This window comes from Ctenopharyngodon idella, chromosome 24 (genome assembly GCF_019924925.1).
Source record: "Ctenopharyngodon idella isolate HZGC_01 chromosome 24, HZGC01, whole genome shotgun sequence".
NCBI lineage: Eukaryota > Metazoa > Chordata > Actinopteri > Cypriniformes > Xenocyprididae > Ctenopharyngodon > Ctenopharyngodon idella.
In genome coordinates, this window is record NC_067243.1 from 27,987,555 (window position 1) to 28,013,958 (window position 26,404).

Genomic DNA, 26,404 nt, shown 5'->3' on the forward strand with positions numbered 1-26,404 from the left:
ACGCTCCCTCTTTTCAAACAAGCGGAGGGTTTCCCGCTCAGTGTGTTTTTGTTCGGTTTAATACTTTGTACATCAGTGTAATACACTCAGAGGCTTTATACTCACATGCTGTATTTGTAAAATATTCATCTTGTTCTTAACGGTTGTGCAGATATCTGATTCCATCTCAAACAAGTTACGGGGCTATATTTGATCCTGCTACTATTGTATAAATATAACATTAATGCCCATACGGGGTAATCTACATTTGATAGGTCATCTTCCTTTTTTTTTTTTAACTTTATTATTATTCATGTATTTATATAATCCACCGACTGCGTTTGTATTATTAAGTTATTGATGAAAACAGCTCTTTAACAGATTAAATGGATGGCTCTTAAAAGAGCCTTTGGGTTTCAATAAGGCAGATTTGAGTCCGTTTATTTGGATTTGGCGGGTTTCTCGGTCTTCTTGGGCAGCAGCACAGCCTGGATGTTGGGCAGCACACCGCCCTGAGCGATGGTCACTCCGCCCAGAAGTTTGTTCAGCTCTTCGTCGTTGCGCACCGCCAGCTGCAGATGACGGGGGATGATGCGGGTCTTCTTGTTGTCCCGAGCGGCATTTCCAGCCAACTCCAGGATCTCAGCGGTAAGATACTCGAGCACAGCCGCCAGATAAACAGGAGCACCAGCACCGACGCGCTCAGCATAGTTGCCTTTGCGGAGAAGCCTGTGAACACGGCCGACGGGGAACTGCAGTCCTGCTCTGGATGAGCGAGTCTTGGCTTTCGCTCTTGCTTTGCCTCCGGTTTTGCCTCTTCCGCTCATTTTTACTTTCAGTTATAACTGTTCTTTTAAATAGTGTTGAAAGAATGGAAAAACTAGGTTTCGAGGTACTGCTTTTAAGCGAAAGTTCTAGTCGCCCATTGGTTGACATCCTGTTAAGATTTCAAGCCAATCACTGAATTTCCCTCCAGAACACATCTCTAAATCCCACCCCCTTTTGGTGATCAAGAAAGAAAGAAAGTTTCTTTGTTGTCCACAAGTGGATATTTGTCTTTGGCTTCTCTATACACCATACAACATAACAATATACATAAAAATAAAGATATAAAACAATGACATTTCCATGTGTACATATACAATATATGCATTCATGTCCAAACCTCATATTCATTTTTTTAACAACTGTTTATTGAGTTTTCTTTTTTTTTCTTCTTCTTTTTTTAAAGGCAAAGAACTTCAAGAATACAATTAGATAAATCTAGAACCCACACCAAACCATCCCACCCCTGGTAGACTTCCAAAAAATATAATACAAAAACAGATGATTTAATATAATACAAATTAAATTAAATTAAATAAATAAAAAATAATAAATAAAATAATAAATAAAAAAAAAATCAGATTTACAAAGTTGTTAAAAAAGATGTTAATAAAAAGCAGCAATCCATAAATGCAGTCTTAACATTGGATCCATGCATACGAGAAGTTGAGAGTTCCATTAAAATAATGTCCAACAAAGACACTGTCCACATTCGTCTGTCCATTGTGTGAGGTGGATTCCAACGGTTGACTAATTTTTTTTTTTTTTTTTTTTTTTTTTTTTTGCCACTGTGAGAGCAGCTAACAGTAAACGGGCCATTCCACCGAATCGGTGCCATTTCTGTCCCCAGGACATTTTATGTATAAATATGCATGAAAATGAACTCTAAAATATATTTTATTATTAAGCAAAATGTCCTGAACATTACTCTAACTGCAAATTTAAAATATATAATTTAAAACATTATTAAAAACTACTGAGAATACTAAAAAATAGCATTTGTTACATGTCCCCGCTATCTAAATCTAAACTTTATCATGAAATATAATCATTAAAATCTTTCAGAAATCTTATTATTTTTGAATTGTTGTGTTACTCCATATACCATCTATGCTAAACAAAAAAAAAAAAATCATAAGAAATCTATAATATGTTATATAAAATACACATTTTAGTCGTGTCCCCAGGTTTTCACTTAGTCCTGTTACCCTTACACATTTCCCCCTCTAAAAAACTTGGAACATTCCACAAGACACATTTTCATCAGGAAGTTGCATCATCTGGATCTTATGCAGGCCATAAGAAGTTCTCTCATTTTAATTTCTGTATATTTGATGAAATTGTAACTATGACTGAGAAGGTCAATCTCAACGTACTGTCCTGTTACCTAAATTATTTCTTTGATGTTATTTGTTTATTTTAAAAATATTAACTTTAGGTAAGTCACTAGAATTTGCTCAGTGTCCTCATCCTATTAGCATGTACTCCATGTGGCCATACGTCATGTATTTCATCATTTTTGCTTAAAAACTCAATCCTGTTACTTTCAGTCCTGTTACTTATATGAAAAATAACACTGAGTTAAGAGTAACAGGAGTGAGTAGAGTCCTCTGTTTTGTTGATTTAATTGTGTGAATATTAGTTGATATAATACTATTCACCTGTATCATGAGTTTTACAGTTGAAATTACTTAAATTGAAGATTTTTAGGATTAGTTTTACAGTATGAATGCCATACATTGCAGGGAGCCAGTCCACCACGACGTGACTTCATCTTTTTGTCTTTCTCTTTCTTATCTTTTGTAGAAGATGGAGAGAACCTATACTTTGCAGATGCAAGAAACACACACCCATGGCATACTGCAAGGGAAGGAGTGAAACACACCCGCAACCCTACCTTTTTCCCCCTTTTTTGTCTTTCCTTCCCTCCCTCTCCCCCCTCTCTCTTTTCCTCGCTCTCCTTCTTTCTCTTTCCACCTCCTTCACTGTGATGTACTACTATCACATAGAACAATCCTTTCAACAAAGACATCTCACTCGCACACATAGCCATGTACACACTCTCTTTCTCACACACATACACACACATATGGACACTCAGTCCTGTTACCCAGTGTTCATTCCTGTTACAAAGTATTTATTTATTTTTCTAGAAAAATAAAGTTAAACCACTGTTTTTATCAGTTTTGTTTGATCCACCATTTACACAATTGTTAAATAAATTAAATTATTTAAAAATATATAAACTTGAGGCTTTTGTTTTCTTTTAAATGAGAAAATTGCTTTGAGCTTTTTATTAAAATACACCTTTGTAGCGAATTAACTCAAAGGGGAAATATTAATAATTACTCATAACTCATTATGATTATTAATTATGATTAATTATGAATATGTAAATCAGTTAATCAGATTAACTGGATGTAGCTACATTAAGATTAACATTACAATCAATTAACCTGTTCGTCCAGTGAACACTCAGTGTTGATTGTTTATTAATTCTAAGAAATGTTCATTTCCAGGTTATGGAAAAACAACATTCGTATTGTACAGTACTACTCAGAGCATGTAGTCAGGATCTAAATCACTTAAGAGGCAATTTATTAGCAGACGGAGTCAGAACCAAACATGTATTGTGCACAATCTTTATTAACTACCTCACAAACACATAACTAAACTAACAGACACATAACATGCACGCAGGTCACACACATGTGATGATAGAGTTGAACCGGAAGTGGAACCGGGAATGGAGCTATAGGAAAAAGTCAAAGACAATCTGGAAAAGAATCATCAGTTTCCTCAGTAATAAAACACCTTTGCTGACAAAGGTAAGTTTTACAAATCAATACTAAATCGCTGTTTAGTGTTCAAATCTACGATACTTGCAAGATGCCTTTAGGCTGAGGAGCATCGGATCTGCAGGCTGGGTTGTAATCTTGATGGTTCGGTCCGAAGTTGTTGCCAGTATCTTCTGCATTAGATGAAGTAATATGAAACCACTTATAGATGAGCACATGGCTGGGTTGTAGGCCGAGGCCTGCAGCAAGAAGGGGGTCTCTTCAGTCGTCCAGGAAGCAAGGAAAGAGAGGGAGTGGCATTGTTCACTGGCTTTTAAGCTCTGGTCAAAGTTAGTTGTTGACCAGACCAATGAAGATGTTGTATTTCCGGGCGACACCACACCTCCTGTCAGGGCTTTTACAACCGAGCAAGATTAACTGGCTGAGTTTTTGAAGAAGAACTATTAAAGATTCTTGTAATACTGATGTGTTGCACAGGTATGGACATACCGCATACACAAGCATTTAAATCTTCTCGATACAAACCCATAGACACTAAACATGGCATAATTGAAGTTACCTTAAATGTATCATAAAACATGTGAATACAATGAGTGCAATACAACAATAGTAATAATGGATACCATTTCCTGGGGATGTGCATGTTCATTTATAGAACAGTCTGTCTATACATTAATGCAGGAGAGTCTGTGTTATGTGGGGATAATGCAGGAAAGATGCATGTTTCCTGTGTCCCTTCTCTGCTCTCAATGTGGCAACCACATGCTTTAGCGCAATAAAACTTGTAACTGAGGACTTCTTGGGGGATGGGGGACAGGCCCCAGAGTGCTTTAAACAATTATTGGTTAACTATAACAAATAATTGTGTCTGATTTGTCTCAGTCGTTACACCTTGCCTTAATATAAAGTGATTTTTTGTCACAAATATCAATCATTTGAACACATGACCAACCATTTCTTCAAAATAAACACTTTCTTCAGGTGAATACAAAGGAATTAACCGACATGCTTTTAAACATGCCTTTTAAATGGCACGTGAGTTTTGGTAACAGGACTGAGAAAACGTGCATCCATCTTCTGCTTTGAAACCTTGTAAAAAATTAAATAAAGTTGCCTGAGATTGACCAATACACATTTTGAATAGTTAAATGTGTGTAGTATTAGATTCAGTGTTGAAAAAAGATAAAAAATAAAGTTTAATTTTGAAGAGTTACAACAAGCAAATGTCACCCATTCGGTGGAATGGCCCAAACATTTTTGTTGAGTGGATAATGCAAGGTCCCCAAAATCATAAAAAAAAAAAAACATGGAGTCAAACATATCAGTGGCCAACAGATACGATGAGTCCTGTGAGAGCTGGGTCCAAAAAGGTGAGAGAGAGGGACAATCCCTAAAGAAGTGCAAGTACGTGCCTGAGTTCAAAACAGAGATTACATTTAGGAGTGGAGGATATTCATGTAGAAACGTTTCATTGGAGTCAAGTAAACCCTATGTAGTAATTTCCAGTGTGTCATTTGATGATTGGGGTTCTTTGAAGACAGCTTAAACATCCCCCATACCTTATCCGAAACAGTTGTAATAGATAAGGGACCTACTCATATTCATGTCTCAACATTTAAAATTCTAATGGCAGATCTAGTACACATTTTTACTCGCCCGAGGTTGTCTAAAACGTCTCCTTGATGGTAACAACTGAAATTGAGAATGTAATGAATGAGAAGAATCCTCATATAACAACCAATGCTTTTTGTTCAACTTTTGGTAAATATGTGTCATTCAGTTGTCTTACCTACAATTGCACTACCTACATGAACCACCCAATTTTTGCTTTGCTTTAATAGTCAGAACTCCATACCACAGCGTCATATTAAAAGACATAGTACTTTCCACATGATTCCTATATTATAGGCTTGCTTATGTCAAAGTGTTTTAGCCTCCAAATAAGATGCGATCTTTGCATTGCCTCTTTAAAAACATAATCTACATTTTCAACAAAACTCAAATGACTATCTATAAATGTTCCTCAATATTTAAACTGTTTCCACCCGATGTCCATTGAGTATCAAGGGTTGCAATTGTTCAGAGAATTCACATTTGTTTCTACTAATCACTAAGTCCTTAGTTTTATTCACATTTATCTCAAGTGCACTCAGTTTGCACTAATTCTGAAAGGAATTTATATATGATACAGTTTGTTCCTTTCAGTTCCATCTTTGTACACAAAGCTGACAAGTGCCAAACCATCAGCGTATTTGAGTAAACTAAAGTATGCATCTTAAATTTTAAGTTAATTTATGTAGAATGAAAATAATAATGGTGATAGTATAGTTCCCTGCCCTGTGTTTAAAATAATAGTCTTTGACACTTTACCATTAGCAAGCACTCTTTGTGGATGATTTAAAGGAAAGTCTCTAATCCACCAGATGAGGCCACCATTCACCCCTAGGTCAAGTAAAAGAACATCTATCTGAATTGTACTAAAGGCTAAACTAAAATCTAGAAATACAATTCTAGCATACTTTTTGGTCCGCTGAATATGTTCAGCCACTAAATTACATAAGGTTAAAGTAGCTTCACCAGTGCCCCTAGAAAACTGAAGGGGGTCAAGTCTTTAACAACATGAGTCCTAATATGCCTTTTTAAAACTCTTTCCATACATTTACCTAAAATAGATGTAAGAGCTATTGGTCTAAAATCCTTTAACTGAGTGGCATTAGATATTTTACATACAGGAATAATATTTGATCATTTCCATGAACTTGGAACATCTTTATTATTTAACAGGAGCTGAAACAGCTTGGTAAAAACCCCAGTCAATTGAAATGCATAATCATTTAACACTCGACCCTTTAATCCATCTGGACCTGGCGCTTTATTTGGCTTAATACAAGCATGATTAGCTGCAATTTCATACTCCTGGCCTTTATCACAGTATGTGTGTCGTCACACCCGACTTTGATTATTAGCGTAAAGGAATTTCCACCTGCATTATTGTCAATGGACAGGAGCCAGTATTGAGAAGAAAATTATACTTGTTTAGTTTAACTTAACAATAAACTTCAATATTTAAAACTGTTTATTTAGACTTACATGATATCCTACAATGTATGTCATCTTTCATTTTAATGTGTAACATAATCTGAATGAGGCGATCATCAGTGCTGCCAGTGTACTGACGGCATAAATTTAACGAGCAGCGCGCAGCTCAAGTTACTGCTAGATGAATCATCAGACTGATTTCATTTTATTTATGTAATGTTATTTTGTTTATTTTTGCAATATAACCACCCATTGTCTACAGCATAATGTTATCCAATATTGCACTCAAACACGGAGGATATGGTTTGTTTACGATAACCAGTTATTTTTGAATAATCGTCTATTCAATTTGATGCCAGCATAGTGAAGTAAGTCCATGAAAGAAATGTGAACATTTTTGTTTAATACAATGAATTTACCCCCAAATTTTTAATTTATCCACCCAAAATAGACTTTAGTCATAGTTAATAATTTAAGCTTTGTCTAATTAAAGCTCTTTAAAGTGTTATGTTGTTTGTATTCTATTTTTGCAGTTCTTTGATAAAATAAGGTGATAAGACTGAATGGCTTGTGCGCTCCTGTTTAAATAACGAAATATGCGTCAGAATATTATGACGCCTTTTTTCTTTGTTTCACAATACTCAATTAATGATTGTAAACAGAGGTTGGTGTCTTTAGAATAAGTATCTGTGCTAAATTTTACAAAAATAAATCACAACATTCCCATGCTATGGGCACGGCCAATGTTAAAGGCTGCAGCGGAAGTTATGTTATGCTAATACTTGAAGCAACCACTTTACGAACGCGGAAGTGTGATAAAGGTCTATTGGCTCATATACAGGAAGGCACAGCCCATCCCATTCAATATTACACTGCCCACCATAGAGACTACTAAAAAACACATTCAGATCATGCGTGTTTTGCATTACCCATATATAACCTACTTTCAACATTATTCTTAAAATCTAATGTATTAGCCTTCTTATTTGACCCCAAAGTTTGTTTCTTTTCTCTCCAACCAGTTCGTTATTAAGTTTTTTTTTGTTTGTTTGTTTGTTTTTTGTACCTATTAGTAACCTCAATAATGTAAGGTTAATCATTTAAAGTTATTAAGATTAATACATTTTAATAACCACTGTTGTAGTTTATGGCATTTCTGAGTACACGGTCAGCATGTGTAAAACAGTCAGTTGAACTAAAGCGGTGAAACAACATTTTAACATAAGCTCTAATAATTAACTTTGCCAAGATTAAGAGTGCAGGTCAAATTGGTTGCAGCAGTGTCAGTCGCCCATTGGCTTACAGTCTGTTAAGACTTTAAACCAATCACTGAACTTCCCTCCAAAACCCACCCCATTCAGCCGGCATTGATTATGAGCACTTTCTTCATGTGACGTCACATTTATAGTAACGCCCACCTGGAAGGATTAAGGATGTATGTACAGAATTTGAGCTTTTGAAACCACTAAGTACATTAAGCCATGTTAAGTGTCTTTTACGTTTTTTTCACATTAAGCATTGTAGAACATCCCTCTGCTTTTGAGTGACTGAAATACTGTGCCCAGAATATGTCATTATATATATATATATATATATTTTTTTTTTTTTTTTTTTTTTTTTTTTTTGTCTAATTTCAGCAATGAACAGCGCTTGAACGGCGCTGCGCTCTTAAATAACACATAAGAACCTTATAGACTCAACCTACCCTGTTCAGTGTCTGTGCGCCTCCACGAGCCTCTCACGTTTGTGTTTTCTTCTCTTACATTTGGGACAAAACTGGAGTGGTAAAATAGTTTGTCACAGTCAAAACAAAGTGAGCATCAAGCAGAAGTTCTGAGCTTTCAGTGGAGATTAAAATTCGCAGAGAGGAAATGATACATAAAACATATTTTTTTCATTTGATCTACTGTGATTTTCATGTTGAAATATTGGGGGGATTGTAACTGATGGATTTGAATATTGGGGGGGGGGTACCAAAACTGAGAAAAGTTCTCGGCTTAAAACAACATACTTTGGACATTGCTGAACTTAGATATAATTTTGCTCTTGAAACTTATTGAACAATGATAGTTTATGAATAAAATAACTCTAACAGTATCAAGGTTTCCAACTTTGTGGCTGGCTGGAGATTTTCAGGACAAGAGGTTTTAAGGATCCAACAAATAATTTTCAGTTTTGTCTTAATAATGCAAATTACCCAATTACTCAAGCCTAATGCTGTACTTGATTTACCTTTTAGAAACTGTCCATATTAACTTTGCTAATATTAACAGCAAGTCAGATTTATTACTAATTTAAAAAAAAAAAAAAAAAGACATTTATTTTTGTATGATCTACATTGTGTGGCAAAAAGGTGCAGCATGTTATAGGCCAACATGTTATAGTATATAAAATGTGTCTGACAATAAGCTTGCTGGTCCACTGATGTAAAGCAGAAAGACAGTTTAAAATGACTAAATTATAGAAAATAAAGAAAAGCAAAGGAACAATCTGAATGCAAACAGATCAGAGGCAGAAAGTTCTGTAAAAAAAAAACAACAACATTGTCTCATACCAGAAGATATTTTAATAAAGAATGAGAGCAGTTAGTGTTTTGACTTCTCAACAAATAATTCTGGGGCAGTATTCACAAAACGTACTCGGTTACTAACGTAACCTCGGTTCCCTAAGATACGGAACGAGTACTGTGTGTGGGGAAAAACTCCTTTTTTCCTTGATACTGAAGCCTTATTCAACAACGCAGTGTTCCTAACAGTCATTACTTCGGCGCGAAGGACATGAGCCTGTGCACCGACACAGAGAGCATGTGTCATGTTCAGCTGAGCATAAATGGGCATTGAGCTTGCTCTCTCAATGAGAGCATTCATCCTCAATGAACGCGGTTTGCAAGGGCGGGCCAGCAAGCGATGCGCTGATAGGCTCGGCCCCTCAGGAAAAATATGGTCTCGCGCCCCTATTGCATTGAGCTTGATTTCTCAGAGAGCGTTCGTCCTCAATGAACGAGGCTTGCAGGGGCTGGGCCGGCAAGCAACACGCTGAGAGGCTCGACATCTTAAAAACAAACGCCGGAAAAATATGCTCTTGCGTCCTCATAGTGAGAACTCTCATTCTCAATGAACGCGGCTTGCGGGGTGAAACCTGCAAGCGACGCACTGAGAAACTCAGCAAACACAACAGAAGAGAGCACGGTCCAGCAGGCGAGAGAAGGCGAAGGCATTCAGTCTCAAAGTCCAGTGAAGAGAAGCGTTGTCGTCACTGAAGATGAAAGATCTTAAATCCTATGGCAAAATGCTCGCTTATATAGCCAGTCGCCCCTCCCATTTTGGCGGGCTCTGGCGCGCTGCATCGCCATAGGCTCGCTCAGCTCCGCCGCGCCGTTATTGGTTCAAAAAGTTTTCCAGTTTGAACCAATAGCCATGCAGTTACACTGCATTGTTGAATAAGGCTTCAGTATCGAGGAAAAAAGGAGTTCCCTTTCGATACTTCACTTGTACTGCGTATGGGGAAAGGTCTCCTTTTTCCCCATTACTGAAGCCTTTTTCAATAATGCAGTGTAACTGCATCATCATTGGTTCACTCATAGAAAGTTGTTGAACCAATAACGGCGTGGCATAGCTGCCCGGCCTATGGCGACAAAGCGCGTGAAGAAGCCCGCCAAAAGGGGCGGGGCTTACGGCTATATAAGCAGGCATTTCGCCATAAGATTTCAGTTCTATCTCTTTCAGCAACGACAACGCATCTCTTCGCTGATCTCCGAGCTGAAGCCTTTGCCGCCTGGAAAGAGCTCTCGCCTGAACAAGCTCTCGCCTGAACTGAGCTCGCCAGACGAAGACAGCGCCGGCGCCCTCGCAGACTGCCGCCTCGAGCGCCGCTCTCGAGCCGCCTGCTTCCCGCTTCCGGCCACCTCTCAGCGCGTCTTCTGCCGCCATCCATAAAGCAGTTTTCCATGGTTTTTCGCTGCTCTAAAAGAGCTTTTTCCCACGGCTCTCGCCGCTCTAAAAGAGCTTCCAGCGGCCCTCGCCACTCTAAAAGAGCAACTCAAACGCCATTTTCACGGCGGCGGCGTTGCTGCAAATGCCGCGCCACTCTTGTGGCACATGCAGATCCCCTCTGCATGATGACGACGGGCACGGTGAGTGCGTCGGCTGCCTGGGCAAGTCCCACGCGGAGGCCGCGCTCACCAGAGTCTAACCTCTCTGCGCTCGCGGATCGCTTTCTTCACTGAAAGCGGTCCCGCCGCTTGCGCCCTCCCGTCTTCTTCCTCCCGCGAGCCGGCTAGGAAGAGACAGCAGGGCAGAGCGGTTCAGCGCCCGGAGTTGTGTGAGCTCACGTCGGCTCAGCCCCTGCATGCCCCGCCCTCTCCCACTAGAGAGCAGTCCCCCGTCCTGTTCTCCCGCCCTGAGCTGCGTCCCTCTGCAGATGCGAGCGACCTCGTCTCATTCGGCGGATCGGACGAAGAGCCACTCGACGACTCCATGTCTCTCGCGGCCTCTGAAACAGAAGGATTGGCCGGTGACTCGGAGGACCCCGCCCACCTACCCTCGCTGGAGCCCATTGACTGCAAGCCGGGTTTGGACGCCGAGCTTTTCCGCGTCCTCTCGAAGTAGAGGAACTGGACCTCGAATGGGCCCCGCCAGAAGAGCCATCGCGGAGTAGGCTTGATGAGTGGTTCCTGCTGGGTCGTCGCCAGGCTCCTCGCCAGCGCTCCGCTCCGTTTTTCCCAGAGGTGCATGACGAGCTGACAAAGTCGTGGCGCGCTCTCCCTATCCTGCCTGCCTACGCACTATGCACCATTCAGCTCTCACCACTGTGGACGGCTCTGAAGAGAAGGGCTACGAGCACCTACCGCCCCTGGATGAAGCAGTGGCAGCTCACCTCTGTCCCCCCGTGGCTGTGGGCTGGAAGACGAAGAGGGCCCTTCCATCCAAGCCCTGCAGGACCACCTCTGCCCTGGCTGGCAGAGCCTACTCGTCCGCAGGCCAGGCTGCCTCAGCGCTGCACACCATGGCAATCTTCCAGGTGTTCCAAGCAAAGCTCCTCCGCTCTCTAGACGAGTCCAGCATTGATGCACCTGCCTTTCATGACCTCCGCAGCGCCACCTACTTAGCCCTGCGTGCCACAAGGGCCACAGCCCAGGCCATTGGACGATCCATAGCCAGCCTGGTCATGCTCGAGCGCCATTTGTGGCTCAACCTGACCGAAATATGGGACCTGGACAAGACGGCCTTTTTGGATGCCCCGGTCTCTCCTTCCGGTCTCTTCGGGCCAGCGGTAGAGAGCTTCATGGAACGCTTCACCGCAGCACAGAAGTTGTCCCAAGCCATGCGACACTTCCTGCTCAAGCGCTCCAGTTCTGCTTCCAGCCGCCCCAGGCCTGCGCCGGCTCAGCAGAGCAAGCCTGCACCCTCTACCTCTCAGGCAGCGCCTCCCAAGGAACAGCGCCAGCGTTCACGCCCCGCAAAGCGCCGCTCCTTCCCGAGACGTCAGCTCCTTCGTTCAGTCTCCCCTCCACCCCGTTTAGTTCCAGGCGTGGGAGATATGTTCAGTGTTGTGCTAACTGGGCCCACAAATGTTGCGTCCATGCAAAACGCCGTTCCCACGGTGAACACAATAAATATTTTATCTTCTCAAAGAAAGAGCAAACTTCCTCTTCCACTCTCTCCGGTGTACGGGCCCCCGACCGGTGGTCCGTCATCCGATGCCATTCAACCCCTTTTAACGCTCCTATCGCTGGCCAGTCAGTGGGATGAAACAGCCTTGTGCCGCGTTTCTTGAGAGGTTCTAGGCGATTGAATCCACCTCAATCTCTCACTGTTCCCACCTGGGACCTCTCTTTGGTCCTCAGAGCTCTCAAAGGGCCCCCCTTTGAGCCACTGCGTTCAGCTGACCTCAGGCCCCTGACGCTCAAAACCGCTCTGCTACTTGCACTAGCATCGGTCAAGCGTGTTGGCGACTTGCAGGCCCTCTCTGTGAGCCCTGCATGCCTTGAGTTCAGGCCTAACGACTCCAAAGTCGTTCTGAAACCTAGGCATGGCTACGTTCCTAAGGTGCTCTCGACTCCATTCAGAGCACAGGTCATTTCCCTCTCAGCGCTTCCTCCCTCGTGATGAGAGAGCTGGAATTACTCTGCCCTGTCAGGGCATTGAGGACCTATGTCGAGCGATCACAGCCTTTCCGGCAATCCGATCAGCTCTTTATCTGCTTTGGCGGCTGCACCAAAGGGTCTTCGGTCTCAAAGCAACGTCTTTCGCGTTGGATAGTCGACGATATTGCTCTTTGCTACTCCTCTATGGGCCTGAACTGCCCCATGGGAGTTAGAGCCCACTCCACTAGAGGAATGGCTTCCTCTTGGGCATGGTCCAGTGGAGTTTCTATTAAAGACATCTGTGAGGTGGCCGGTTGGTCCTCGCCGTCAACTTTGTCAGATTTTATAACTTGGATATCCCGATCTTACAAGCTCGGGTCCTCTCGGTATGACTCAGCGGCCTCTATCGAGCTCCGCCTCATGCCACTTCGGGAGTTAGCTCCCCTTTTGCAAGTGTAACACTTGGGTTCGACGGCTCCGGCCCTCTCACTTGTCCGCTGGTTCCCTCGCGGTGTCCATGACAAATTCAGTCGTTCCCTGCTGTGGCACGCCGCAGTTGAATTTGTTCCCCATACGCAGTACGAGTGAAGTATCGAAAGGGAACGTACTCGGTTACTAACGTAACCTTGGTTCCCTGAGATACGGAATGAGTACTGCGTTACATGCCGTGCCACGAGGCTGCGGCTTCAGTGTCGTCGCTTCAGTCGTATGACCTGAAATCCTATGGCGAAATGCCTGCTTATATAGCCGTAAGCCCCGCCCCTTTTGGCGGGCTTCTTCGCGCGCTTTGTCGCCATAGGGCGTGCAGCTATGCCGCGCCGTCATTGGTTCAACAACTTTCTATGAGTGAACCAATGACGATGCAGTTACACTGCGTTATTGGAAAAGGCTTCAGTAATGGGGAAAAAGGAGACCTTTCCACCATACGCAGTGCGAGTGAAGTATCTCAGGGAACCGAGGTTACGTTAGTAACCGAGTACGTTTTTCCCCACACGCAGTATGAGTGAAGTATCGAAAGGGAACTGATTTTTGGCAGTATTCACAAACATTTTTTTTTTTTTTTTTAATCTTACCACTAAGAGTTCTCCTAAATAGCAGTAAAAGTTCCTAGTTAAGAGTTTCTCTTAAAACCTATTCACAAAGCTGCTGAGACCAACTTTTACTAAGGAATAGAGAGAAGTTTTAAGCTAAGATAAAGGGTAGTTGATCTTGTTGCTATGGATGATGTCAACACACTTACTATTCACACAATGATTGGCTGGGATCTCTGTCAGCAATTTAATCATAGAAATATTGTAGAATGAAATATCATGTTGCCATATTCAAATAAAGATTTTAAAATAAAAATGTCATATTCAGATTAAGATTTTAAAATGAAAATGTTGTCATATTCAAATACAGATTTTAAAATGTAGGCTAAGTGTCACTAATTAAACAAGAATATATTCAGCTAACTGTCAGTCTCTTACATGTCTGCGCCTTGAAAGATTGAAGAATTCAAGCGACAAATTATGTTTTATAAACAAAGTTCAGGAGAAGCCTGATCAAATAGTCCATCTAATCAGCTCGAGAGGAGGCTTATATATACACAGCCGACACACCTAGTTACCTCGACAGTTTTCTGCATCTCTCCGCAAGGCCGACTCCTCACTCTCGGCTGATTCTTATTTCCAGGATACGGGGGAGTACTCTGGGTTTGGGATAAATTCCGAGCTCGAAGCCCTCAATCCCTCAGACAGCATGCCAAATACACTTATTTTACTCTTTTACTCTATTTGATCACATGTAAGTGTGAGCTCGTGAAAACAACTGCTACAGGTAATTGGATTTTTTTTTTTCTTATTTATTTATTTTCGAAGATTTTATTTATTTATTTTTTTTTATCTTACCACTAAGAGTTCTCCTAAATATCAGTAAAAGTTCTTAGTTAAGAGTTTTCTCTTAAAACCTATTCACAAATCTGCTGAGACCAACTTTTACTAAGAAATAGAGAGAAGTCTTAAGCTAAGATAAAGGGTAGTTGATTTTGTTGCTATGGATGATGTCAACACACTTACTATTCACACAATGATTGGCTGGGATCTCTGTCAGCAATTTAATCATAGAAATATTGTAGAATGAGGTATCATGTTGCCATATTCAAAGATGTTACAAGTTTGGCATGTATGTTCTTAAGATGTTTCGTGAATACGACCCCTGCCTTATGGCCAAACACCTCCACTTTGGTCTCGTCTGTCCAAAGGATGTTTGTCTTATGGTTTGTTCAGATGCAACTTTCCAAACCTAAGCCATGCTGCCATGTTCTTTTTAGAGAGAAGAAGCTTTCTCCTGGAAACCCTTCCAAACATGCCAAACCTCTCCCGTATTTTTTTACTTGTACTCTCATGAACTTTATCATTTAACATGTTAACTGAGGCCTGTAGAGTCTGAGGTTATAGTTCTTGAGTGTTGTTGTGATTGCTCTGAGCATTACACAGTCTGATCTTGGGGTGAATTTGCTGGCTCGTCCACTAATGAGAAGATTGGTGTCTGTTTTGAATGTCTTCCTCTTGTGAATAATCTTCCTTACTGTAGAATGATGGAATTCAAATTGTTTGGAGATGGCTGTATAACCCTTCTCAGATTGATAGCAGCAACAATTGCTTCTCTATGATCACTGCTGATGTCTTTCCTCCTCATCATTATTGTGTTAAAACACACCTGGATACTCCAGACCAGTAAACTGCCAGAACATCTGCTTTTTTAGAGGTGATCACACTTGCTGATGATCAAATAATCAAAAACATTTGATTAGCAGCGTCTGACTGATACTTAATTTATAAGGAAACAGTAAGGGTGTCCTTAGATTGTCTCCAATGGCGTTTCCATTTTGGCCTAGTTTTTGTTAAATAAATAATGACATGGTGTGTGATATGTCATGTGTTGTTGTTCATCTGAGGTTGTATTTACCTAATATTAAGACCTGTCAAGGACCAGATGATTTTTATTTTGTCCCGTAAATATAAAACCATAGAATTCAATTGGGTGTCCTTTCTTTTTCACATGACTGTATATATAAATATTTTTTCCAGTTGATTTTTTTTTATTTTATTTTTTTTTTGAGTATCAGAGCATTTGTTTAATTTATAGTGTTACGACCCAAAGTCACAACATAAAAGAGGGATCAAACAACAAAGTCTAATCAATGTAAATGGTTTTATTGAATTAAGCTAATACAACAGAAAACAGCAATAATAATAAACAGAAGTCTAGGGATAATAAAAAAAATAAAGAAATAAGAAATATAATTAAAACAAAATCAATTACTTCATGGTATAAGAAATGCAGAAGAAACAAATGAGACAAGAGTCAATAAGGTCTTACATATTGCAAGAGCCCCAAATAATACACAACACTCTTATATATTCCAACTAATTATCAGTTAAAACAAGGAACACCAATCAAAAACTCCCAGTCTGTTAATAAAACTTAATAAAAAGTTAATAAAATATGGTTTACATCTCACACATGGTTCACATTTCACATTATCACAATAAAATTATTGTCGTAGCTGTGATTTCAGCTATGACCATTTGAGAAGTCAGTTGAGTTGTGATAGAGAGTGCATCTGTTCACACTGATTTCATTAGCAGCTTATTATAATGTCCATTGGAATCTGCCTTATTACTTTCCTGAAAACATTTGGTAACACTTTAGAATACTGATCCTTCATTAATGAATAACTACACAGGAACAAATGAGTAATGCATTATTAACACTCTAGTAACTACTATTAACTAATAAGAAACTTTGATTAATGAATTAGTAAGTAATAGTGCTCAGTTGAATGTGGTAGTTCACTATTAGCTAATCAGTAACTACTGTTTTTTCATTCCTCCCAGAGAACTACTAAGAACTACTATATACAGGTTCATAATTAACATGAATGATGCATAATGTATAATTAATTCTAAAGAGAAGGTCATGGTAACCCAATAGTAATGACTGAAGTATTACCAAATCCTTCAGAAGGAGTTACTAATTATTTGGATCAGTATTCTAAAGTGAGAAACATGATAACTCTCTAGTAACTACTGGAGTCATTGTAAACTTTTGAGCAAGTAACCCCAAAGGTTTTTTTAAGAGCCACCCATCTTTTTTAAAAGAGTTTATTATGCTTGTTTATTCAAGTTGTAACTTCTGCTTTTGTGTCTCCACCTCAGTCTTAGATGTTTGTTTTTGAAGATGACTATCATCCTTAAGACTAGTACAATTTTCAGTTGTACCCACCTGCATATAGTTTGTTTCATGTTATGTGCAGCCTTGATCCTACGAGAATTATGTATTATGAACACTGACAAAGATCTTTCAGGTATTTGAGGTTGAGAATACTTTTTGTGCGCCAAAAATAACAAAATAGCGACTTTATTCCACAATATCTAGTGATGGGCGATTTCAAAACACTGCTTCATGAAGCTTTACAAATCTTTTGTTTCAAATCAGTGGTTCAGAGCCCAAGATATCATGATTTCAGTAAATGAGGCTTCGTTACATCATAAGTGTTTTGAAACTTCAATAGTTCACTTGACTCTGGCAGTCTGATACACGCTCCAAACCACTGATAGTCACTTTATAATATTAAGGTTGAACCACTGTAGTCAGATGAAATGTTTTAAATATGTTTTTAGTAGCTTTCTGGGCAGTGAAAAGGGGAGTGTTATTGCTGGTGATGCAGGCCTCACTGAGCCATTGGATTTTATTAAAAATATCTTAATTTGTGTTCCGAAGATGAACAAAGGTCTTGCGGGTGTGGAACGACATGAGGGTGAGTAATTAATGACATCATTTTCATTTTTGGGTGAACTAACCCTTTAATTACTCACTCTCTTGTCGTTCCTACCCCGTAAGACCTTTGTTCATCTTCAGAACACCAATTAAGGTATTTTTGATGAAATCCAAGAGGTTTCTGAACCAGACAAAGGCTGCAACGTCATTGCACTTTTCAAGGCCCAGAAATGTAGTAAAGACATCGTTAAAATAGTCCATGTGACTACAGTCGTCCAACCTCAATGTTATAAAGTGATGGGAACACTTTTGTGCACAAAAGCAAAACAAAAATAACGACTATTCAACAACTTATTTTCTTCCCTGTCAGTCTCCTATGCTGTTTATGTTGTATAGTCAGTGAAGAGCTTCCGGGTTCTCAGTAAGAATGCCCTCTCAGTATCGGCCAGCTCCTGCTTCAGCAGCATGACGCATGCGTGTGAATTGGGACACAGCTCAAGTTTGCCATTTGGGACTGTGCCTAATACTGTTACTCTGTTACCCACTTCTCACTCAACTCTTGAAATGGGTTGAACTGGAACATCTAAAATCTTTATCCTCTATGGAGCTGATTTATTATTTACTTTTTTTTCCCCTTATGAACTTGTTTGATGCACCATACTAAGACACATGAAAACTGTGACTGAAAATCAGTGTTGTACCACCTATTATTTATAAAAAAAAAAAAAGAAAAAAGTAATGTGTTATTTGCATTATTTGAGGTCTGAAAACATTAACTTGGATATTGTTATTATTGTTTTTATTATTATGTATTTGTTATTTTGACCAGTTGTCATTTCCTGGAAATAAATGCTATAAATGACAATATGTTTATAGAATGTTGATTTTACTCAAACATAAATATGAATAGTAAATCCAAAGAAATAAAGTTTTTGCATTTAACATTTATCTTCTGTCCCTGGCTGATTACGTTAAAACAAAATGTAGCTAAAGCATATGAATTCAGTTTTAAACTGTTATATATATATATATATTAATTTTATTATATATATATATATATATATATATATATATACACACACACACACATACATACATACATATTAAAAAGGTACAAAACACAGCCACCATTCTTTATTTTCTTTGAAGATCATTTTGAATCAAGGAAGTTTGATGATTTTACACAACAAAAAAAATGTGTGCTCCCACACTCATATATATAGTTGAAAAGTGAAAACTTCACTTTTGAACTTCATGTAAGTAATACAGTTGTGGTTTGGTGTCCATGACATCTACACAAAAGTTGGTGAAGGTAGTGATAGTAAGCCATTTACACAAGCAAGGAATAAAAAGACAATGAAGCAAGTTTTTCTTTTTTTTCCTAACAAACGGCAGCCTCTGTTAGTGTTATGCTTAATTTATTTAAAAAAAATTCTCTCAAATATCTGAGACAGCGTTGTCAGCATTTATATTTAATCAAAACTCTCCTAGCAATGCTGCAAACAACTTTACAACAAAAGCTCATTTGTTGAGAACATGGGTAGCTCTTAAAAGAGCCTTTGGGGTAGTCAAAGTCACATCACACCTCACTTGGAGCTGGTGTACTTGGTCACTGCCTTGGTGCCCTCGGACACGGCGTGTTTGGCCAGCTCTCCGGGCAGCAGCAGACGCACGGCGGTCTGGATCTCTCTAGAAGTGATGGTGGAGCGCTTGTTGTAGTGAGCGAGACGAGACGACTCACCGGCGATGCGCTCGAAGATGTCGTTGACGAAAGAGTTCATGATGCCCATCGCCTTGGAAGAGATGCCGGTGTCAGGATGAACCTGCTTCAGGACTTTGTAGACGTAGATAGCGTAACTCTCCTTCCTGGACCTCTTGCGCTTCTTTCCTCCCTTACCGGCGGTCTTCGTGACGGCCTTCTTGGAGCCCTTCTTAGGCGCGGACTTTGCTGGTTCAGGCATGACGCTGCGTGAATACAAAATCGACGAAGTAATGTATTCTCTGACGCGAATGCAGAAGCATTTATTTATTGCCCATGCTAATTTTCAAAGTGATATGGGAACCTTCTGATTGCCTGTTTTCATTGGCCAAACCCATAAACCCATATTTCATTGGACAACTCAAAGTATCATGTGAGGAGCGCGGGCCAATCACAGGCGGATAAATGATAGTCCCGCCCACCCTGCTGAAAAAACCAGCATATGCTGGTTAAGGTAGGTTTTGGAGCTGGTATGCTGGTTTGAGCTGATCCTGTGCTGGTCTTATGCTGGTCCATGACCAGCATTGGACCAGCATAAACCAGCATACCAGCTCCAAAACCTACCTTAACCAGCATATGCTGGTTTTTTCAGCAGGGTACCGCTCTATTGTTGAACCAAAGTCCCTATAGTCTTTGGTTTGAATGACACTATCAGTTTCATTTATTTCGTTTCCACTCTTTTGTAGTAATATTTTGAGTAAATAAGTGGTTCAACGTAAATATTGTTTATAATCTTTAAACAATTTCGTTCGTAATTTTAAAAACACCGTATAGACCCATTGAGGAAGTTGGTTAATAAGACAATCTTTACAAACAGTTTTTCCTCGGAACTGATTCTTGCAACTGTCTAAACTACAGGAAATAAAAGCACATTTTGACCGTGCATTTTCACTTTGGTACTATTTTGATATAAGTGCTTTTGGTTAATTTTGTAAAAAACAAAAGAACATTTTCGGTATAGTTAATCCTGGATTCAGGGAGAGAAATTCAAAAAAAATAAAAGTTTTGTAACTAACTTCACATGGTTAAAACATTGGACTCTTAATGTGATAGAGTAGGTGGCTCTTAAAAGAGCCGTTGAGTTTGTGTAGTTTTTCTTGATTTTAGGTTTTTAACCTCCGAAGCCGTATAGGGTGCGTCCCTGTCGCTTCAGCGCGTACACAACATCCATGGCGGTCACGGTCTTTCTCTTGGCGTGCTCGGTGTAGGTGACGGCATCGCGGATAACATTCTCCAGAAACACCTTCAACACTCCGCGGGTCTCCTCGTAGATCAGACCGGAGATGCGCTTGACACCGCCACGGCGAGCGAGACGACGGATGGCGGGTTTGGTGATTCCCTGGATGTTATCACGCAAAACTTTGCGATGACGCTTAGCGCCTCCTTTTCCGAGCCCTTTACCGCCTTTGCCTCTTCCAGACATGTTTAACTGAACGCTTCGTTGATTAAACAGTGAAAACGAATAAATAGCGAGCGTTCCAAGGAAGCCTTTTACACTTGCTTACAGGACCTGACAGAAACCAGCGCCACGTCACATGACACACACCCCTCCCCCAAAATAAAGCTAGAGCACGTGATTTAATCCCAGCCCTGACATTTGTTGTATATTAAAATGTTTCGTAAAATGTATTTCACAAAATCATAATTTACAGTAGTACTGTTTGATAATGAAGAGGGACACAAGACGTCACATCTTCTGTTTATGTCTGCATGCATATTTAAGATGTGACGTCTTGTTCTTTTTGTGTTCTTTTTTACCTTTTTAGTAATGCGAATTTAGAAAACGCAAACATTTGGAGACAAAATTATTGTATTAAAACTGCAATGCTCAAATGCAGGATTATGTTTTATACTTTTCCACATCTTTACTGACTGCATACATTTTAACCCTTAAACAGGCGGCAAGAGTAGAAAATGATCAGCAAAACATCCTTTCATGTCACTTTTTATATAATCCATACTTAAGTAAAACATTCAAATGAATTTGATGTATTTTGATGTATATTATATTTTGATAGATTTCATGAGTTGTATCTCCCATGATACATTGCAAGTCATCAATAAAATAAAATAAAAAAAAAAAGTAATATGCTAAATATGCTGCATGCAAGTCTCCTAAAACTGATGCATTTAAATTTCTTGTTTTTTTACACTGCTGCTGTCCTGCAGAGTTTAGATTCAAACCTATTCAAACACACATGCCTGTAATTTCCAAGTAAATCTGAAGACTTTAAGCAGGGTTTGGTGTTTTTGATTGGGGCTGGAGCTCAACTCTGTAGGATGGTTGGCTTCCCCTGTTCTACCCTACAAGAAAATATCTAGTTGAAAATGCAAAGATGTAGGCAACTAAATATGATAATGTCAGTTTAACATGTGAATATTAACATTTGTGCAGTTTTTAAACACAAGATTGTCAATATTGTGGATTAACCTTTTTTTCTTACCCAAATCTGGCAACGATATGGATGTTTCAAAATGTGATGATAAAAGCATGAACAACATGACTTAATTTTCTTTTTCAGCATCTTAAGACAGTTAACAATTAATATTAGCAGTTTTTTTTTTTTTTTTTTTTTTTTTTAAAGTAAGATTAATATACAACTACTTTCCACAGTCAGAATGTCCGGCACCATGGGCGAAAAAACACAGAAAATCAGGGGCCGCATGTATAAAGCCGCTCAGAGTAAAATTTTAGTCTTAAAGGAACACTCCACTTTTTTTGAAAATAGGCTCATTTTCCAACTCCCCTAGAGTTAAACAGTTGACCCGGAGATCGGCTGAATGGATTCGAAAACGGTAAAACTCAACTGTTTAACTCTAGGGGAGTTGGAAAATGAGCCTATTTTCAAAAAAAGTGGAGTGTTCCTTTAAGTGTGTCAAAATTCTAAGAATGGCCTAATTTTACTCTTATTCCTAAACTTAAAATAAGTGTGATTCATAAAGGTTCCTAAGGGTCTCAGCCCATAAATTATTTAGGAGTGCTGGAGAGGTCTCCTAACCTAGATATAAATGTTTAAAGTTATTTGATGACATGGAGTTGCTAAAACAATACAAACTCAGTTAATTCTTTTTGTAACTGACCTAGTAAGAATAACTAATAACTTTAAATAAATTAAATCAATTTCTAAATTAAATCAGTTTTAAATTCATTTCTAAGAAATGAAAGTAGTAATTACATTTTTTTGGTAACTGGAAAAATGCAGCAGTGCACCGGTAATGACTTGGGCCCATCAGTGATGGGTGTTAAAGGCACAATATATAATATATTTGGATTAAAATATCCAAAAAAGCACTAGAACAGTGTCTTGTGTACTTACATTATTGAAGATGTTTCCAAGATAGTTTAAATCCAGAAAAATAAGCAATTTACCAAGGACATGGACCATGTCTATGGATCCCCTATCAATGACATCATACCCGTGTATATATATATATATATATTAATTTAAATGTCTTAAAATACGAGGGAAGAATAAAACGCTAAACTAAGTGAAACTACAGCTACAGGTTTTAGAAACAAAAAAGCAGCAGAGTTCTGGTTACTGCCTGTATGGTCCGGGTAATTAACTATTAAAATAATTAACTTTCAATATCAATACTTTTCACACATTACAAAGAATAAATATCTGAATTTATGATTTATAAAAATGTTTTTAACCACTATTTTCAAGACTGCCCCTCCCCCACCTGTGGGACATTTACCATTATATATTTATAACAATATCTTAGTCTAAACCTGATGTAATCTTGACAAACTATATATAATTTGAAAGCTTTCAGACTCTAGTTTTCATATTTGTTGATTTCTTTTTTTTTTATTTTCAAAAGAAATGACAGAGCAATAGATAAATAGTGATATATTTTTCATTTGTGATGTGGAGCCAAACTATAACACACGCTCTGATCCTTTCCGTATGTTTTTTACATGCGTTTTAGAGATTGAATTCAAATCAAAAATTAACATTACTGCACAAATTTCTTCTGAATAGGATGTCTACTTTTGAAAAGTATGAAAAAATATGGTTCAGATCACTCAAACCTCTTCAAGAAACTGAAGAGAGCTTATATGGTCACCGGTGGAGTCTGGATGTCATCTAGTGGAAAAGTTTGATACAGCGCACAAAATAAATAAAAAAATAAATAACTTACTGAAAGTTCTTTTATTGAGATATCAACCTAAAACTTGGAACAGACCTTGTTCAGATATTTAGTTTGATTGTCTTGAAGTTTTAGAGTTGAACATTGCAACGATGACTGACTCGGTTGAATATTTGAATCCAGTTGTATTCAGCACAACAGTACAAAGTTAGATTCAGAGCAGGAAGTGTGGTCAACAAACAAGCAAAGGGTCAATAACAATAGCGGCAGTCCAGACAGCAAACTAATCCAAAACAGTAATCCAAAAGTTGCGTTCATAAACAAGCAGAGACATACACGTGGCAAACAAACAGGGTAATATGAACGCTTGGTAGAGACAGGGTAAACTGACAATACTTCGCAACATGATGTACAAACAACATGGCTTATAACAGGTAGAGACAGGAAGTGAAGAGAGAAGATCCGGCAGTGTTCAGTATTCGGGAGATGGCTCCCTCTGGCGGTTGGAGGAATGGATGGCGGATGCAGATGTTACAAACATGTTCAGTAAAATAATTATTTTATATAAAATATATATGTTTTAAATTTTCATAAACTTCTACAACTTTTTTTAAACTTTAATTTTCCATTTTTTTTTTTTTTTACCTTCTACAATAATCTGTAAAGTTCCCTTTAAAAAGATGCCAAACTGAAGTATTCAAGATTTTAAAAAAAAGTTGGAAAAGTCATTTTCATATCTATGATCAAAAAGTGGGACAGACAATTAACAGGTAAAACAACTTTATATTTTCAAAAACTTTGAAAATAAAAAGTTGTTAAACTCAGCAAGACACTGGCACTTCAGGACTAGAGTTGAAGAGCTGTGACTTACAACACAGAAGTGGTTTGTATTTTGGGTCTAGTTTTTGAGTTGCTGTTTATATGGGTAAAATTGGCCCACGAACAGTAAGAAAGTATAAAGTTTCTGTAGCCTATGCACCTTTCACAACACATCAGCGTGTTGAAACTTTGCATGTATGTTCATGACCCTAATTGGGTTAATCACAATTTCTAAGAAAAAAAATAAATAAAAATAAAGGGTTAATTTACGTTTCAACTCAAATTAAAACGGGTCAAATTCACCCAACAGCATATGCGGGTTAAACGATCGCCCGCTCCCTTTATGTTGCTTATTATTCAGACTTAAGTTATTAAAATATTCGTTATTTTAAGCATTACATTGGAAATTTTCATTCAGTCTGATTTTGGTGGCTCTTAAAAGAGCCTTTGGGGTTTGATGTGGTTGATATGGATTTAGGCGCGCTCTCCGCGGATGCGGCGGGCCAGCTGAATGTCTTTGGGCATGATGGTGACTCTCTTGGCGTGGATGGCGCACAGATTGGTGTCCTCAAACAGACCGACCAAATAAGCCTCGCTGGACTCCTGCAGGGCCATGACAGCGGAGCTCTGGAAGCGCAGATCTGTCTTGAAGTCCTGAGCGATTTCTCTCACCAGCCGCTGGAAGGGCAGTTTGCGGATCAGCAGCTCGGTGGACTTCTGATAGCGGCGGATCTCTCGGAGAGCCACGGTCCCGGGCCTGTAACGATGGGGCTTCTTGACGCCGCCGGTGGCCGGAGCGCTCTTACGAGCGGCTTTGGTAGCGAGCTGCTTCCTCGGGGCTTTACCACCGGTGGATTTACGAGCGGTCTGCTTGGTTCTTGCCATTGCTGCAGCAAACTTCTCTCTATTTTTCTTGTGCTAGAAATACCGCTCTGTGTTACAACGCCTGCTTTTAAAGCATTTTACCACCACAAGCTGATAGTGTCGCGAGGATGCAGGCCTTGTGATTGGCTAATATGTGACGTCTGTGCATGACTGCTAGCCAATGACTGCGCGTTTCCCCTTTTCAAACAAGCAGAGGGTTTCACGCTCAATGTGCTTTGTTCGGTTTACTACTTTGCGCATAAAACAAACGGTATACATGACACCTCCATGAGCTTTATACTCACATTGTTGTATTTATTTGTTCTAAAATACTCGCCTTAATTCCCACTGGTTGTGCATATTTTGAATTATAACAAAGTCACATTATAGTCTGTATAAAAGCAATATAAAGTCCTGTAAATACGTAAAGCAGCGTGCGGCTGTGATAACAGAACAAAAGACCCAGAGTAACATTGACCAATTTCTGTTACCCTGGCGCCGATATGCATATCTTTTTATTTTAGATTATGTATTAAAATATTATCCAATACATTATCATAAGCTTGGCAGACATGTAACTGTATTTTAATATGAGGGGAGATGGGTTGGGTGACAATCCTACACACCTCCTAAACAACGATCTCTACAGACACGTCAGGGGATCATCATGTGCTTATAATAGGAATGCACACCTTGTAGCTCATACGATTGTATTTGTAATCGTCGATACAGAGCAATCACACATTTCTTCTGGTTTGACGGGTCAATTTTCTCCCCTCAACTAAACATGCTTATGGTATTCGTAAATATTAACAAAGAAAAGTACTCTCTATTTAATAAAATGGGTGGCTCTTAAAAGAGCCGTTGGGTTTCAACAAGACAGACTTGAGTCCACTTATTTGGATTTGGCGGGTTTCTCGGTCTTCTTGGGCAGCAGCACAGCCTGGATGTTGGGCAGCACACCGCCCTGAGCGATGGTCACTCCGCCCAGAAGTTTGTTCAACTCTTCGTCGTTGCGCACCGCCAGCTGCAGATGACGGGGGATGATACGGGTCTTCTTGTTGTCCCGAGCGGCATTTCCAGCCAACTCCAGGATCTCAGCGGTAAGATACTCGAGCACAGCCGCCAGATAAACAGGAGCACCAGCACCGACGCGCTCTGCATAGTTGCCTTTGCGGAGAAGCCTGTGGACACGGCCGACGGGGAACTGCAGTCCTGCCCTGGATGAGCGAGTCTTAGCCTTGGCTCTGGCTTTGCCTCCGGTTTTGCCTCTTCCACTCATTATTAAGTCAGTTACTACAACTTTCACAAACAGAACTAACAAACTGAAATTTCTTGTCTCCACATACTGTCTTTAAACTAGACTACCAGTCG

The 26,404-nt window shown here is 39.5% G+C and overlaps 8 protein-coding genes across 9 annotated transcripts in view; 2 read left to right on the forward strand and 6 right to left on the reverse strand.

The window, feature by feature from the left end:
* Nucleotides 1-26,404, forward strand: part of LOC127506760 (histone H4) — a 210,673-nt gene that overhangs the window by 152,550 nt on the left and 31,719 nt on the right. The gene's annotated exons all lie outside the window — the stretch shown is intronic.
* LOC127506886 (histone H2B) overlaps nucleotides 1-26,404 on the forward strand; it is a 95,011-nt gene that overhangs the window by 9,185 nt on the left and 59,422 nt on the right. The gene's annotated exons all lie outside the window — the stretch shown is intronic.
* The window catches only part of LOC127506882 (histone H2B), a 51,152-nt gene that overhangs the window by 3,805 nt on the left and 20,943 nt on the right, over nucleotides 1-26,404 (reverse strand). The window lies entirely within an intron of this gene.
* LOC127506872 (histone H2A) lies at nucleotides 371-987 on the reverse strand. The gene has a single exon (XM_051883709.1). It carries the CDS (start codon nucleotides 804-806, stop codon nucleotides 420-422), a length of 387 nt encoding a protein of 128 aa, XP_051739669.1. The 5' UTR covers nucleotides 807-987; the 3' UTR covers nucleotides 371-419.
* LOC127506881 (histone H2B) lies at nucleotides 18,610-19,633 on the reverse strand. Its single transcript, XM_051883720.1, has one exon. It carries the CDS (start codon nucleotides 19,449-19,451, stop codon nucleotides 19,077-19,079), a length of 375 nt encoding a protein of 124 aa, XP_051739680.1. The 5' UTR covers nucleotides 19,452-19,633; the 3' UTR covers nucleotides 18,610-19,076.
* Nucleotides 20,215-20,782, reverse strand: LOC127506914 (histone H4). Its single transcript, XM_051883759.1, has one exon. The coding sequence runs from the start codon at nucleotides 20,670-20,672 to the stop codon at nucleotides 20,361-20,363; it is 312 nt and encodes a 103-aa protein (XP_051739719.1). The 5' UTR covers nucleotides 20,673-20,782; the 3' UTR covers nucleotides 20,215-20,360.
* Nucleotides 24,590-25,074, reverse strand: LOC127506835 (histone H3-like). Its single transcript, XM_051883667.1, has one exon. The coding sequence runs from the start codon at nucleotides 25,049-25,051 to the stop codon at nucleotides 24,641-24,643; it is 411 nt and encodes a 136-aa protein (XP_051739627.1). The 5' UTR covers nucleotides 25,052-25,074; the 3' UTR covers nucleotides 24,590-24,640.
* On the reverse strand, nucleotides 25,900-26,317 carry LOC127506876 (histone H2A). The gene has a single exon (XM_051883713.1). It carries the CDS (start codon nucleotides 26,310-26,312, stop codon nucleotides 25,926-25,928), a length of 387 nt encoding a protein of 128 aa, XP_051739673.1. The 5' UTR covers nucleotides 26,313-26,317; the 3' UTR covers nucleotides 25,900-25,925.

What these genes read in the sequence shown, in the direction of transcription:
- LOC127506876 (XM_051883713.1), bottom strand. Translation starts at nt 26,312, where the DNA reads ATGAGTGGAAGAGGCAAAACCGGAGGCAAAGCCAGAGCCAAGGCTAAG.
- LOC127506914 (XM_051883759.1), bottom strand. Translation starts at nt 20,672, where the DNA reads ATGTCTGGAAGAGGCAAAGGCGGTAAAGGGCTCGGAAAAGGAGGCGCT.
- LOC127506881 (XM_051883720.1), bottom strand. Translation starts at nt 19,451, where the DNA reads ATGCCTGAACCAGCAAAGTCCGCGCCTAAGAAGGGCTCCAAGAAGGCC.
- LOC127506872 (XM_051883709.1), bottom strand. Translation starts at nt 806, where the DNA reads ATGAGCGGAAGAGGCAAAACCGGAGGCAAAGCAAGAGCGAAAGCCAAG.
- LOC127506835 (XM_051883667.1), bottom strand. Translation starts at nt 25,051, where the DNA reads ATGGCAAGAACCAAGCAGACCGCTCGTAAATCCACCGGTGGTAAAGCC.